Below are 14542 nucleotides of genomic sequence, written 5' to 3'. Positions count from 1 at the left end.
CTGCCTGATGAACCCACTGATGTTCAGACCTCAGTAGATCCAGGCAGTCCACTGACCTCCTTTTATGAACACATAATGAACCTAGATCTTAATAAGTGAACCAACCCCAGATCGTAGCGCTGCCTCCACAGGCTCGTACTGTAGGCACTAGGCATGATGGGTAATGGCCTCATCCACCTCTCTGCACCCGTCACTCTGGAACGGGTTCAGTTTGGACTCATCGGGTCACATGATCTTCATCCATTGAAACCCAGTCCAGTTTTTATGCTGTCCATCAAACTGATGGTTATTTCAGAAGTGACGCATCACTGCATCAGTTTGGGTTAAGGAACTTCTTACATCTGAAACATATTAATCACTGCAGTAATTATCCACTGGAAGGACCTTGCATATCTGCTTCGTTAAATCCAGCTGGCTGTGCAATATCTCAAAAGATAAAAATCACTTCCTGCTAGATTTCTGATGGTTAGTTTGCTGTTTCATTCCACGGTTATCCATTAATTACTTTGACTTTAAGGTCCAGGCCAGATGTATTTGTTCAGGAGGCCATAGTTATTATTTTCAGTTTGATGTTCAGTTCAATGGGTATCCAGGTTCTAATAAATTTTAATATTTAATTTCAGACATGCCAAATACGGTTTCATTGTAAACATTTTTCGGGGTGGGGAAAATGCACAATCAGTCAGCTTGTACTTTAAACTACATGGAGGATTTAAGGCATACATTAGACTAAATGAAATAATAGAAATATCACGACTGTACCCTGAAAATGCAGTGTCAGATGCTGAATGCTGTATGTTGTTGGATTAGTCTGAGTGCACACACACATACCCACACAACACACTAACACTGTGAGGTTTAATCTTTTTCCAGCTGTTAATGATTTGCCATATTAATGCTTCTTATGGGTACTATGTAATGATGACTATAGACCACTAGATGGCAGAAGACAGACCATAAACTGCCAAAGTTGTAGCTTTGTAGTGCACCATGGGAAGGAAGTACTCAGCAGTGAATTGCTTCCTGAGTGCTTAAATAACTCTCAAACACCTTTGATGTGGGAATATTTTAAAAAAAAAAGGCTAAATTAGACTTTTTCAGGTTTAATTACCCAGGTTTATGTTACAGTGGACATCCCTTATCTGTTTTAGGGCTACGTTGGACTAGTTAAAATTCAGATTAAAGATCAAATCTCAATTGTACATTTTTTTTTTTTTTTTGACATTTAGTTTTTATTAGTTATTTATCATTTTGTTATACAGAATATAAACAACAAACATCAATCGGCAATAGATAATAGTCACAATCTAACAGTAAAGATAACATAGGTAACAGTTTCAGTTGTACATTACTTTATAGGATATTGAACTATAATTTACACTCACACCTGTTATTTGGATTTGTCCTGGAAAAAAAAAAGGCTGAAACAGATTTATAGGAGCATTATCTGGGGGGTTTGGGGCATGGTGGTGTCAAGATTTTGTGGCCTTTAAATTTCATAGGGATAAATGAAAACCCTTCATTCCTGATCCAAGCTTTTTCTTTTTGTTTCTTCTATTAAATCTTTATTCACTGAAGAAGAGTATACAAACAATGTATACAACAAGAAAATTACAAATTTGCCAGGGGGAATCCACTACAATACAATGTCCAAATCAGAGCAAATACTGATGGTTACCTCCACCAAGGAGGTTATGTTTTTGCCAGGGTTTGTTTGTTTGTTTGTTTGTTTGTCTGTCTGTTTGTTTGTTTGTCTGTCCATTAGTGTGCAACATAACTCAAAAAGTTATGGACAGATTTGGATGAAATTTTCAGGGTTTGTCGGAAATGGGATAAGGAAGAAATGATTAAATTTTGGTGGTGATCGGGGGTGGGGGGGCCCACGGGGGGGGGGCCACTGATCAGCCTTGGCGGAGGTCTGCGCTCTCCGAGTGCTTCTAGTTTTTATAGCTTTTAACAGCTTTAAATAGAATTCAACATCTTAAAAATAATAATAATAATATTTGGTTTTGTGTTACAGAACTTACATTTGTGAATGAAAAATTTAGCAAGTAAGAGAAATAAATTAATTATAACACCCCCCCCCCTTTTTTTTTGGGGGGGGGGGGTGTATCTGTAAAAACAAAAATAATAATATTTTTCAAGATATTTATTTTATTTTATTTATTTGTTTGTTTGTTTGTTTGTTTAGCAGGGACAGTACACATTATTGAACACTTCTGTAAATGTGCCAGTATTAGCAAAAAAGCTATTTTTCAACTGTTGTCCCTGGGCAAAATGTAAAATACTAGTATTCATAAAATTAGAAACATTTAAAAAAAAAAATAAAAAAATAAAAGTGGCTACACCCACACATTACACAGCATTAATTCACATACACAGTACACACAGTTCATCTTTAAGTGTTAGTAAAACACCTGGAGAGACATTTGGCGATATGACCAAGTCTCTGAAAACAAAATATAGAAACCACCATGAGGGGAAAATGTTTTTCTTTTTATCTTTGGTGTCCTGTTGCTCCAAATATTCCATCTTTTTCTTTATGTGATATTATTTATTCTATGGATTCATTAGAAGTTAATGTCAAAGATATTGTTAACCTTATTATTATTTTGGGTAAATATTATATTCATACTTGTAAGTGGAAAAACACGAACCCCTCCCTTGACTTGTTTTTATGTGATTTTATTAAGAACTACAAATCTCTTCAGTATGTTGTAAATATGTCAAATAAAGCCAGAAAACTTTATTTTAGTTGATCTAAGTCCTTGCTGTTTTAATTGTATCTTGCTTTAGTCCTTTGTGCTCTTATTGTCCAGCCAGATTTATTTATTTTGTGTTTCAATATTTTCATTACATTTCAAATGTCTTGATTATTATTATTTTTTTGCTTATTTTGTTTCAGATAGTTGGGATAGTTGTGTTTAACCATTCCACCATGTCTCCAGATGTATTTCTATGTTCCTCTTCTGTAATATTTTTCCCATTCTTGTTCTGTAAATTTGCTTTGTGCCAATAAAAAAAAGTCTGTGAGAACACGGTGGATAATACCCGTGCTGAAGTCCTTCCCAGGTCCTTGGTGTGTGAGCAGTGCCAGCAGAGGAGCTGCTGATCCAACAACCACACTGCGGTTGTGTGTTACCATGGAGACGGCTGAACGACAGCCCCTCCGCAGACAGCCAATGGAGAGCCGGAGTCAGGTGTCCGGTTACACCCAGTCAGCCCACGCTAGAATGGGCTATGGGCGGGGTTATTCGGGCTATGGGCGGGGTTTATCCCGCTCCTCAGTGTGGGTAAGTTGTGTGCGCGTGAGACCAGTCCAACTGTTGTGCACGTGCGGCCGTCCGACGGCACTTCAAACACGGTCCGAACCGGACACTTGTCCGTTTACTCACCGGTGTGGGCTGGGAAAAGCGTGCCTGCGTTGTTGTGGATTAGTGTGTGTAAATGCGCCCGTGAAAGGCCAACCTGTTGCCGTTTGGTCCTGTTTGTGTGCTCTAAGATGTGTCTTTGCGGATGGGATGGCGTCTGGTCCCGTGTGCGCGCGCACTGCTAGCCTGGTCCCCGCAGCCCAACTCTTCCACTCGGACTGACTGACTGACTGCTCTGCTCTGCCGGACTCGGTAAGTTGCTTTAGAAGCCCTTTAAGACGTTACGTTACACAAAGCTGTTTATTTTTATTTTTATTATTTTTTTCACTGTGTTGTTACGTGTCGTTGTGAGCTATTCTCGCCGGGGAAAACGAACCGAAGCTGGAATGTTGTGGCTTTTACGTGAAAACGTCAAAAGACCGTTAGCTTGATGTAAGCTAGTTTAGTAAACAGACTATGGAAAAGTGTCCACCTGAACACAACTTCTACTCACATGGTGTGGTGCTTTACTATATGGCCAGCTAACGCCAAAACTATTCTTTGTTATTGTCGTGTCTGTCTTAGGGCATCTTATGTTTGACCATTAGGCGAAGTGCACTGTAAGTTTAGGAGGGAGGAGACACCGACAGGACACCGGCAGACGAGCTAACATAACGGCCTCTCCTATGGCTCACCTGCACTACACACACTATGGACAGCTCACACTATGTATGAATTTATCTTGTTTTAAATTTATTTAATTTATTTTGATCTTATTGGTTTATTTAATAGGGACCGTGTACATGTATGAACATTGCTTTATAAAAAAATACACCCATGTAAATATGCCAGAATTAGTAAAAAATAACTATTTTTCATCTTCAGTCCCTAGGCAGGTGACAGAAACAAGACACAAAACAGCCAACATTAGTGCATCACTCGTTTGCTGTAAATGAAAAGAAAAAGCATATAATGATGACATAGGCATCATCAAAACAAATAAACACAAAACAGACATAGTATGATCAACGAGGCAAATTTAACAAAGGCTTGTACCTACATAATATCTCAGTAGAGACTGAAAGTTTTATTGGGGTTATAAGAAGGCATGCTTGTACCCCTTCCCCCTTCATTACCATAGAAAAGTAGTAAAGTCAGCTCAGGGTCAAAGGTCAGCTGCGTTCTCAATATGTGTCATTCAAGTCTAAAGAAAGAGGTGGAGAGATTGGGAGATGGAGCAGCAAGAACATTCTCATCTCATGGAGATGGTGTGGGCATCATCATAGGAAAAATAGGGAAAGTGGCTAGTGGGTTGGGTTTATGTGTGTGTGTGTGTGTGTGTTGGAAACAGGAGGAGGGGGGTTGAAATGAGGTTTTGCAAAAACCATGCTCTGCATGTCACGGTACTCATAGCAACCCTGTGATTAACAGAAATGGAGCGGATGAGGTTGAGACCAAAATGAGAAGTGAGGGCCTTCAGTCCAGAGCTGGGCTGATAATCATGGAATAGTCCTGGCTCTCCTTTTTACTGGGTCCTGATCCTGGCAGACCTGAGACCAGTACTAGTTAGAGATCGCTCCATGCAGTAATGACCAATGTATCCAGATTTCAGGATACTGTAAGATGGGTTGGGGAAAAGCCTGTTCGCTGTTTCCCTAAAGCTTAAGTCGGGTACAATTAATGGAAACCAGTGACTGAGCTTTCCTTTTTATTTAGGTGACTCACCACTTGTGGCCTATTCCCGCTACTGTTTCCTTATTGCGTGGACTTCACTAGACACAGATGAATAGTTTTAAGGGCAATTCCTGTACCATGTCTCAGTTTTGCAATAAGGCAGACAATTGTGCAAGGAGATGTGTGTAAGGAGGGACTTCTTACTAATATACATACCTTTTATTAACTTAATACATTGTTTCTTTTGTTTGGATTCAGGGATTTTATCTGTAATGTTGGTTTAAAGATGCTCTTATACAAGCCTTTCTAGACATTGTGTGTATTTTGAATTTGAAGCATGTGTGAACAGGCTGCATAATATGATTCTGGGAATAGAGGTTCACTCAGAGTTTGTTTTTGAATTTTCCTGGCATGAATGACTTCAGGAAGATTTTCACCTCAGCGTTGGCGCAGTGTTCCCCTTCTATTCAGCTTCTGTTCCAAATGTCTTTGCCAGCTGAAACCACGGTCCTGATGTTTAGAGGATATGAACAAATTCCTTCTCATATCTTAGAGTTTTGCTGCTGGAAATAAGGGGGGTATAGAAAAGTGTTGCTGCTACCCAGGTTTTTGTAAGATCTAGGATATGGAAATGAAGAAAGTTGTATGATTTTTGTGATCTTTTTGTTACTGGCGATGTGAACAGATGACATTGAAAGAAAATTTTTTATGTTACGGGTTCCTAAAGCGCTGTACTGTTTTTCAGGGGATTGTTTCCAATCCATTTCATGGGTTATAGCTGTGTCACGAACAGGAAGGTGGGAGGAAAGTAAAAGCTTCACCTAAGTGCAGAGTAAAGAGCGCTATCACGTTTCCAGGATTATTTTCTTTAAAATCCTTGTGACTCTGGCCAGACTTTCAAACCCAGAGCAGCACTCTAAGCCTTGTGTAGGTTATTCTTGGTACCTACAGTGTGGGAATACATGGGAATATCTAGGAACAAACATCTTCAGTGTTTGACAAAGAGCATGAGGCGCTGAAGTGGTGAAGGCTGTCTGCTTTCACTGTTTTGGGCCGCTGCCTCCTAAGCCCCCTCAATAATGAGCAGGACCGTAGCCCAATGAGAAGGGAGTTGGTCTGCTCAGCAGCCTCAGTGTGGATAAAAAACATTCCACTGTAGGTCTCTGTTGAAATAACAAGGGGTGCAAAACAATCAGTCTTCACTGTGCCAGCTCTCCCTATTCTCATGGGTAATGAGCAAGATGGGTACTAACCCACTTCGCCTTGCACTTCACGCCTCCCATTGACTAGAATAGTTAACCTGCATTCCTGCATAAACATGTAGGCCTCTGACATGCTTACTCATTAACTCCCTTCTCCAAACTCAGATTCATAAAGAGGAAGTTGTTTCACGTGGTACTTGTAGAAATAAAGCCCAACATGATGAACAACTTTTACACAGAGATCCCGGAAAAAAGGCGAGCTAGTGATTCCACCTTTTTGCCACCATTGACTGATTTCCACAGCCAACCCAAAGGAGGAACAGAGGTGAGACAGGCTGGACTTTTACACAGCGGTCCTGCATTCCAGAATCAACGGGGCGGTTTTGCAGCGCACTGTATAGTGTAACGTATGACTTACGCGTTGGAAATACCTCGAGCATAGCGGTGTTGCTAACCTCTCCAGAGTCGGCCTGTCTTTCACTGTTTCACAAATGTTAGCATGGATAGTGTCCTCTGCTTGAAGTGACAACAGCTTGCAGATCTTGGCGTCTCCCCGGTTCGACATCTTTCTGGTCATTTTGACATGTTTGTTTAGTGTCCACGGCCCACGCTCATTTTTAAATCCCCCCAGCGTGGGGGTCGCACATGCAATATGTCATCAAAACGTCACAGCTTGGTTGCGGAACAAGAGGTGTTCCTTTTACATAGCGTTCCGAAATCATGATTCCACCTTTATCATGGCTCTGTTACTTCCTCCAGAGGCGTTACAAAGCTGCAATAAAGGTGGGACCAAATGATCCCACAATTTTGTTTGCACAGATGACGTTCCAGAATAAAGGCGAAATATTCCCTTAACAAAAGTGCTGTGTAAAAGGGGCTATAGATAAACTGATGACCCAGCATCAGTGCCTCTTTGAAGTTGAATGTGATACTTTTTTTCTAATGTTTCTCTGCAAGTAATGTTTGTGGCAATTGGCTTTTTCCTGATGAATAGGTGAAAAATGACTATGAAACATTAAATGAGCTCATCCTATGAGTCCAGCAGGCTAGTGCATCCCATTCTGTGACTAAAAAATGCAGTGTTGCATTTAAGTTTCCCCATCTTATTTTGTGTCTCACAGCCAAATGTTTTTTTTTTTGCCACACTCTGAATTGCCATTATGCCAGACAGCATGTACTTTTACAATGAAAGAGAATGTGTTCTGATAGTGGTGCATACAAAAGAAATGGTGGTCCAAAATTCTTTTGTACTTTCGCACCCACCCTAAACATGACTGATGTTTAGTTGATCTCACAGAAATTATATCTCATTTCCTGTTTGTATGTGTTTTCTTCATTTTAACTTTGTTTTTGCGTTCAGGCCTCCAGTTTTCATCTATAAAGTCTTGTGGAAAAGCTTTGATCTTGCATTTCCAAATACATATTTTGTTTAATGTGGTTCTGCAAACCTTGGCAAAACAATGGACTGCAAAACGCCAGAAAAAAGTTGAAATACATGCATTTGTAAATTATATGGATTTATTTTTAGGCGCAGAATTAGATGGGAATTTTTTTTTTCATGTTTTTGTATGAGAGCTGTTTCTTGTGTATCGTGTCTTGAGTCTTGGGGAAATTTGGAATACACACACACTTATAGTTCATGTATTTTAGATGTGTTTTTGTTTTGCAGACACATCAGTTAATAGACTCATGACAAAAACTCTTTTGCATGTCTTATGCACATTAAAAGTAAGACTCTTCTTTGAAGGCAAGGGCTGTAAAGCAGGTGTCTGTCATGTTTTAATTGTGACATTTCCTTAAATGAGTATTGAATAAATGGAATACAAAGACTTTTTCTTAATGCTCTACTATTTCAAAATGCTGATTGACTTGTTTGGTCACACCTGTTGACAGTACAAGTCATTACGAGACAGACAGCAGCGCACTTAAGTGATACATTTCATACAGGTTATCTCATAGACGTCAATGTGCAATACCATACTTTAAAAAATTAAGTGCCCTCTTTCAAAGTGCCAGGTACCACTGCCTTTTAAGTGTTACACCGCCTAATAGATGATGAGTGGGCTGACTGTATTCCACATCCTGTTGCATGTACTGTTTTTAGTTTCAGCTCAAATAGTTAAGTATTACACAACTGGAGCTTCCAGTTCTGCTCAGATTTGCATCATGTCATGGCTGGATTGGGACGACATCATTGTCGATGCATTTCAACACCTGGGATTTAGAAAGAAACCATAATAGATGACAGAGTCTGTAATCTGTAATGACAGAGTCTGTCAAGGAAATTCCCAATTTGGCCTTTTTGTTTCAGAACAATATCTGACTGTATTTGACAATTGGGCAAGTGGCAGAAAACACCTACTGGGGGGATGGGAAGGGAGAAGAGAGAGAAGAAAAAACTAAATATTTTAAAGAAAACGATAGACATTGAAAAGACAAAAAAGACTTGCAGGCTGTTGGATACCAAAACTTAAAAACACGCGCTTTACCGTTTGTGTATATATGACAAAACCTGTGAAAATCCTTGTTAAATGAAATGAGACAGCCAACCTGTGGGTCACATGGGTAATTTCAGTGCTTCTCCCTTAGGCAAAGCATGCTGTAGCATGTGTTTAATCCAAATCTATGTCAGACACTGTGGATGTGCTGCTCTGTAATAGTGCACTTAGTGGATCTGCATGTATTCAACACTCTAAACTTAATGACTGTATCACAAGTGGCCACAAAGTTACATCAACTATGGAACTTGAGTTTGACCCAGTTATGGTTTACAACATGTTATCAGGGAACAGAAGAGTATGGATAGTACTCACACGGATGGCAGAAAGCAACTTTAAATCAGTGTAGTGAAAAAATCAGAATGAAGTGGCTGAAGCCATGGGAGACTTAATTTGAACAATATTGAATCAATGTAACTTAAGTGTAGCAGGGTGTGTTTGTGCGGACGCATTCACATCACGTGCCTGAGTTGGCTCCTGAACTGCAGAGCAAGATAAGCCTACATTTACATTTAGATGGCAGGCCTCAACAATAAGGCTCCCCTGACTGCCTGGAGCCAGTCAAATGCCACATCAGGACAGTAAATCTAGACACTCACTTGCATGATCAAAAGAATTTAACATAATTTTCTCCAGACCTGATGATAAAAATAGCTAAGGAGGGAGTCATCGCACTTCCTTCCGTCTCTGTTGAGAGGTACTGATTAAATGTGACATGTGAGCATAATAAATCACCTTAAGTATACAGCCAAGTTAATGTGTTAACATCTGACATGGCCAAAAAAGTAGATATTGGATTATTATTTTTTTTTAATTCTTAGTTGTGTTTTTTTTGTTTGTTTGTTCTTAGGTGTATGGGTGATTGACTATGTTAAGTGTTTGGTTTTTTTTTTTTGTTTACATAAACTCATGATAGAACATGATTTGAAAAAGACTTTTCCATTTATAGACTGCTCATGTACAATATGAAGGAACAACAGGAATAATGTAAAAAAGCAACATTTGCACAGGGGTCTTGTTATTATTTGTTTAAAAAGTAAAATAAAGTGTCAATAGAAGACACAATTTAATGTAACAATATAAAGGTTGCATTTTGAATTTTTGTTGAGCCAAAAATGTCTACAGAGGAAGTACTGATTATTAAGTTATTTTGTGATTTATTTTTCATGTGTTTCTCATCAAGCAATAACTTGACTAATTAATCAAATCACTAATCAAAACAATTTGCATACAATATTGTCCGACTTTATGTTGCATCTGGATGGTTTTGGAGGAGGAATAATGTGAAACCATCTACTGCTGGCATCAGCCCCTTTTACACTAGAATCCCAGAAACTTGTATTACCAGGAGCTTCTTTACCTGGGTAAAAGAATTCCTGGTAATCTGCCTGCTTTGTGTTTCTACTGCACCACAAAGTTTCTGGAAATTTAGTCAAATGAGACTTGGTCATTTCTAGTCACTCAAAGTCCCACTGAATTTCTTTTGAGCATATTCAGCAAGGTCCAGTTGGTTTGTGCGTATTTTATGAATACGCTCTTTAATGTATTCGGGTGGACAGACAGATGGACAGATGATTACAATACACTTGTGGGAGTGAGCCGAATGCGCTCAGCTCCAGCCACGTACGTTCAAAACGGCAGATTCATGTGGAAAAAGGAGCACATTTGTTGGACAAGCTCCAGACTTATTATCCAGAGCATATTCGGGTGGACAGACAGATTACTGCCTCTTGGCCAGGTTGTTATTGTAAACGACAGTCAGTTCTCAACTAACTTACCTGGTTAAATAAAGGTTAAGTAAAATAAATGAAAAAATAAAACTCGCAAAAGTGTGCCGAGTATGCTCAGCTCAGTTTACACCAAATAGCATATTCTGCAAATGGACCTTGTCGTCCGTCTGCTTCTCATAGTTTCTTGTTATTTGCTCCATTTTCCAAATGATCAAAGCACGAATGAAGGGAAGCTTTTAGAAATGGAATAAACAAGTTTGTAGCTGCACACCAGCCATCGTGGGTGAATGTAATGTGGATGCTGCTCATGCTGCTGCTACATACACCATCACTTTGGCTGTATTGTTGGTGTATACTGTGTCATTTTGTACATATTAAGAAGTTATTTTCTTATTTTTATGAATTTTTTTGTGTATTTGATGATAGTTTTTATTCTATCCTATTTAGCTTTTATATATTTTATTTTACCCTTTTTCCTTTCTCATGCTACAAACACCTGGACCTGGGTAACTGTATGTCATTCTATCATGTACTATTGATTGAATGATAATAAATCTTAGTCTGAGTCTGAACGCTGCAACTGTGTTCCACCAATCACTGTTCTTCAGCTCACAGCCCTGCTTCTGAGGAATTTCAGGGAATCTAAAAAGTCCTACCCCCCTACCAGGAACTGTTTCTAGGGAAATTTCAAGGTCAATGGAAAGTTTTTTTTGTTTTGTTTTTTTTTACCTGGGTGATTTTGGTGGAAACGTGCTGAGGTTCCAAAGTTCCTGGAAAAGCGGCTACATTGTTGGCGAAATGTGCTTACTTGCTTGGATCTTGCATAAGATTATCAGGCCAGGTAGGACTAGTAGGAGATTCTAAGAGGTTTAGGCTTGTTTTAAGATCACAACTGTATGTTAAATTAAAATAATGTTTCAACCTCCTAACTCATGATTGGCATTACTTAAGAGGTTAATAACAACCTCTGAATTAACTTATATGGCTTCTAGTATTCAGTTGAATTGACTTTGTGCCAGAAGTCGTCATCGCAAAGGGGAAAGAAGCACATGCCTTTTTTTTTTCCAATTTCTGCATTCTTTTGTACGTGTGTATGAGTGTGATTTGTGTAAAACATGGTCTTTTTTTCTCTGCTGTCACAGGGAAGATGCATGTGTCTCTGGCAGAAGCCTTGGAGGTTCGAGGAGGCCCACTCCAGGAGGAGGAGGTGTGGGCAGTGCTCAGTCAGAGCGCAGACAGCCTCCAAGAACTCTTCCACAAAGGTATGAACATGTGAAATGAATTGGACCAAGAAGTTTTGGCTTATACACCCCCCCCCTCCCCACACACACACACACACACACACACACACACACACACACACACACACACACACACACACACACACACACACACGCTTTCTTATCCAGAGTCTGTACTACTTTTAAAAAAAATTCACAATGTCAGATCTTTTCTGGTTTCTTAAAGTTGCCACTTGATTTGAGTTACACTTTCTCTTTCAGTTTAGGGTTGTAAGAAAATATCAACTCCGCGATCTATCATGATATTTCATTTCACGATGCTGTATTGATATTAAAAAGTACTGTATCGATATTTTTAGGTATTCATTCACATGCAGATGTAGCGGAGGTTCATTTTTGTTTTCTGTTTATATTTTTTGAGAATCCTACAAACTCTTTTATTTCATTATTCACAAGGGTATTTTGCTCTGTTGTTTGTACACTAAAAAAGTAGTATTGCGATATCGCAGGTCATGCATGTAGTTTTTTTTTTAATTGATAACACTGTTTTGTTAAATAATGGTTATTTCAAACATCCTAAAACCACTTTTTACTGTCTGAAAGAGGTGGATGTTAGTTTAAGCAGGATCGTAAACTGTAATGTCTGTAAAACTTAATTTTATTTACTTATTTATTTATTTGTTATGTGTGTTTTTTGTACTGATTAAGCCGGATGTTAAAACTTTATTTATCCAAATCCTGCACTTTAAGTTTTTACAGAGGAAAGTTTTGTGATATAGCTTTAGATCCTGTTCTGATCCAATAAAAATGTATTTGGTATTTGTACATATTTTTGGTGTAATTACATTTTTCCAGGAAATAATCTTTTTAAAAAATAACAAAACAAAAAAATATCACCTTGTTAACAGTTTTGGAATACATCGTATCATGATCGTAGCATTGTGATTTGCACCATATTCACAGATTCTTGCCAGTACACACACCCTTATTTCCATTTGGCAGTTTGTTGTACATTGGGCGGTTGTAATTCTGTGCTGAATTTTTTTTTTTTTTTAAATCCTATTTTTTGTGATTCATTTGTGCCCGTAAATTTCTGTTTGTCCTTGAATGCTGGGAGAGATAAGGTCAAATAATTGTGTATTTTTGTAAGTTAAGACAACATGAATGATGGATGACTAAGGGAGGGCTTACCTCTAGACACAGAACAGGATGTGAGTCAACAGGCACCACTATGCCCTCTGTGTTGCTAAAAAGGAGTTTGACAGCCTCTGATAAAACTCTAATTCCTGTGGCTGTGTTAGTAATATCTGGGCTTTGAGTAACTTTAGGATTCAGTGATCAGCTCGTGTCCATGAGCATTTGTGTTTGAACCAGCTTGACCTCGAATTCCAGTTGTGTTGAATGGTTGATGGTCCTCGCACACAGAAGGAATTCCCTCTTATCAGTGTAATCTGTGAATGTGCCATTTCTGCTGAGGTTGCATGTATGAGGTTATACACAGATGCTCTTGGGTAATAGTCCAATGAGAACAAAATGCAAGGTTGGAAACTAGGAATTCAGTCATGGAAAAAATTATTAGACCGCCCTTGTTTTCTTCAGTTTCATGTTCATTTATGCCTGGTGCAACTAAAGGTACATTTATGTTCCGCTTGCTGTACTGTACATTTTACTGTGCTGTCAAATGACAAATAAATTCTATTCTATTCTATTCTATTCTATTCTATTCTATTCTATTTGTTTGGACAAATATAATGATAACAAAAATAGCTCATAGTAGTTTAATTTCAGAGCTGATATCTATCCATTTAATGTTTTCCTTGATAATATTCAAAATCACTTCATTTCTTACATCGATATCTATGTCATTGTACTGACAAAAACAGTGCTTTTAGGCATTCCATGTTTTCTTTTCTGTCTGTTTTAGTCACGATACTCACAGGAGTTAGTACTTCATTGCATAACCATTGTTTTTGATAGCTTCTGATGGTCTAATAATTTATTCTGCAACTGTACATTATATTTTGTTACTTAATCAGTATTACACTGCAGAGCTTGTGACATAACCATCTTTGCACTGTGCTCTGTTCTCCTGTCCACACCTGAATGAATAACGGTTGTTTTTAGAATCATATTAAACTCCAGACCACTGAGGAAAATTCCCCTTCGCTGTCATCAAGATGAAGGTCATTCTAATAATACTTGACAACTTTCTACCTCTAGATTGCTGAAAATGTCCTGTTTTGACCCGAAAGACGAGTTTAAAACCACAAATAACAATCCAATTTCTTCAACTTTTGCTCTGTACCAAAAGTTAACCTTTAAACTGGGAAGAAATACTGATTTAACATTTACCACAATTACTGATATCAATATTGTTGTCATAGCATTTATAGCATTATTGCTCAGTCCTAGCTTTTTGTAGAGATATAGAACTCTTATATGATGCAGAAATTTGAAGAGTGTATGAATCAGATGTTATATACTGTACTATATAACTGAGCAATGGGGGAAAAAGTAGGACTGCAGTTAACTGAATCACAATTGTAACTGCATTATCTGCCTGTTCAATTACATAACACAAAAGGCTGTAGTTTAAAGATCCAGATTAAGGGGGATTTAGATTGATCTAATTGCAGTAATTGGGAAAAAAGATAGCAAATAATATAATACAATCCCTGTTGTTTGGTGCTATTTTGAGTTTATTGATAGCAGACTAGAGAGACCAACAGTGTAAAACACGGAAAATGAATGTCACAACACTTTTTAAAATATTTCTTAAAGTCATTGTATTTGCCTTTTTTATTATTTTATGCTAGGTAAGGTTTTCTGTTTGATTTGATAGTTGTA

At 38.2% G+C, this 14542-nt stretch overlaps 1 protein-coding gene across 6 annotated transcripts in view; it reads left to right on the top strand.

Annotated features, from left to right (window-relative positions):
• Positions 1–3305: 3305 nt before the first annotated feature.
• The window catches only part of ptpn13 (protein tyrosine phosphatase non-receptor type 13), a 91088-nt gene continuing 79851 nt past the window's right edge, over positions 3306–14542 (top strand). For 4 of the 6 annotated variants that reach the window (XM_030149711.1, XM_030149715.1, XM_030149712.1 and 1 more), the window contains exons 1-2: positions 3306–3623; positions 11597–11716. In XM_030149711.1, coding sequence (XP_030005571.1) covers positions 11602–11716 — 115 coding nt within the window. In that variant the 5' untranslated portion in view covers positions 3306–3623; positions 11597–11601. Of the gene's footprint in view, positions 3624–11596; positions 11717–14542 lie in introns of those variants that run through there. The other 2 variants (XM_030149714.1, XM_030149710.1) reach the window with 2 other exon arrangements.

This window comes from Sphaeramia orbicularis, chromosome 12, assembly GCF_902148855.1.
Source record: "Sphaeramia orbicularis chromosome 12, fSphaOr1.1, whole genome shotgun sequence".
Taxonomy (NCBI): domain Eukaryota; kingdom Metazoa; phylum Chordata; class Actinopteri; order Kurtiformes; family Apogonidae; genus Sphaeramia; species Sphaeramia orbicularis.
The sequence above is the reverse complement of the archived record's forward strand: the minus strand, read 5'-3'. Positions and strand labels throughout refer to the sequence as shown.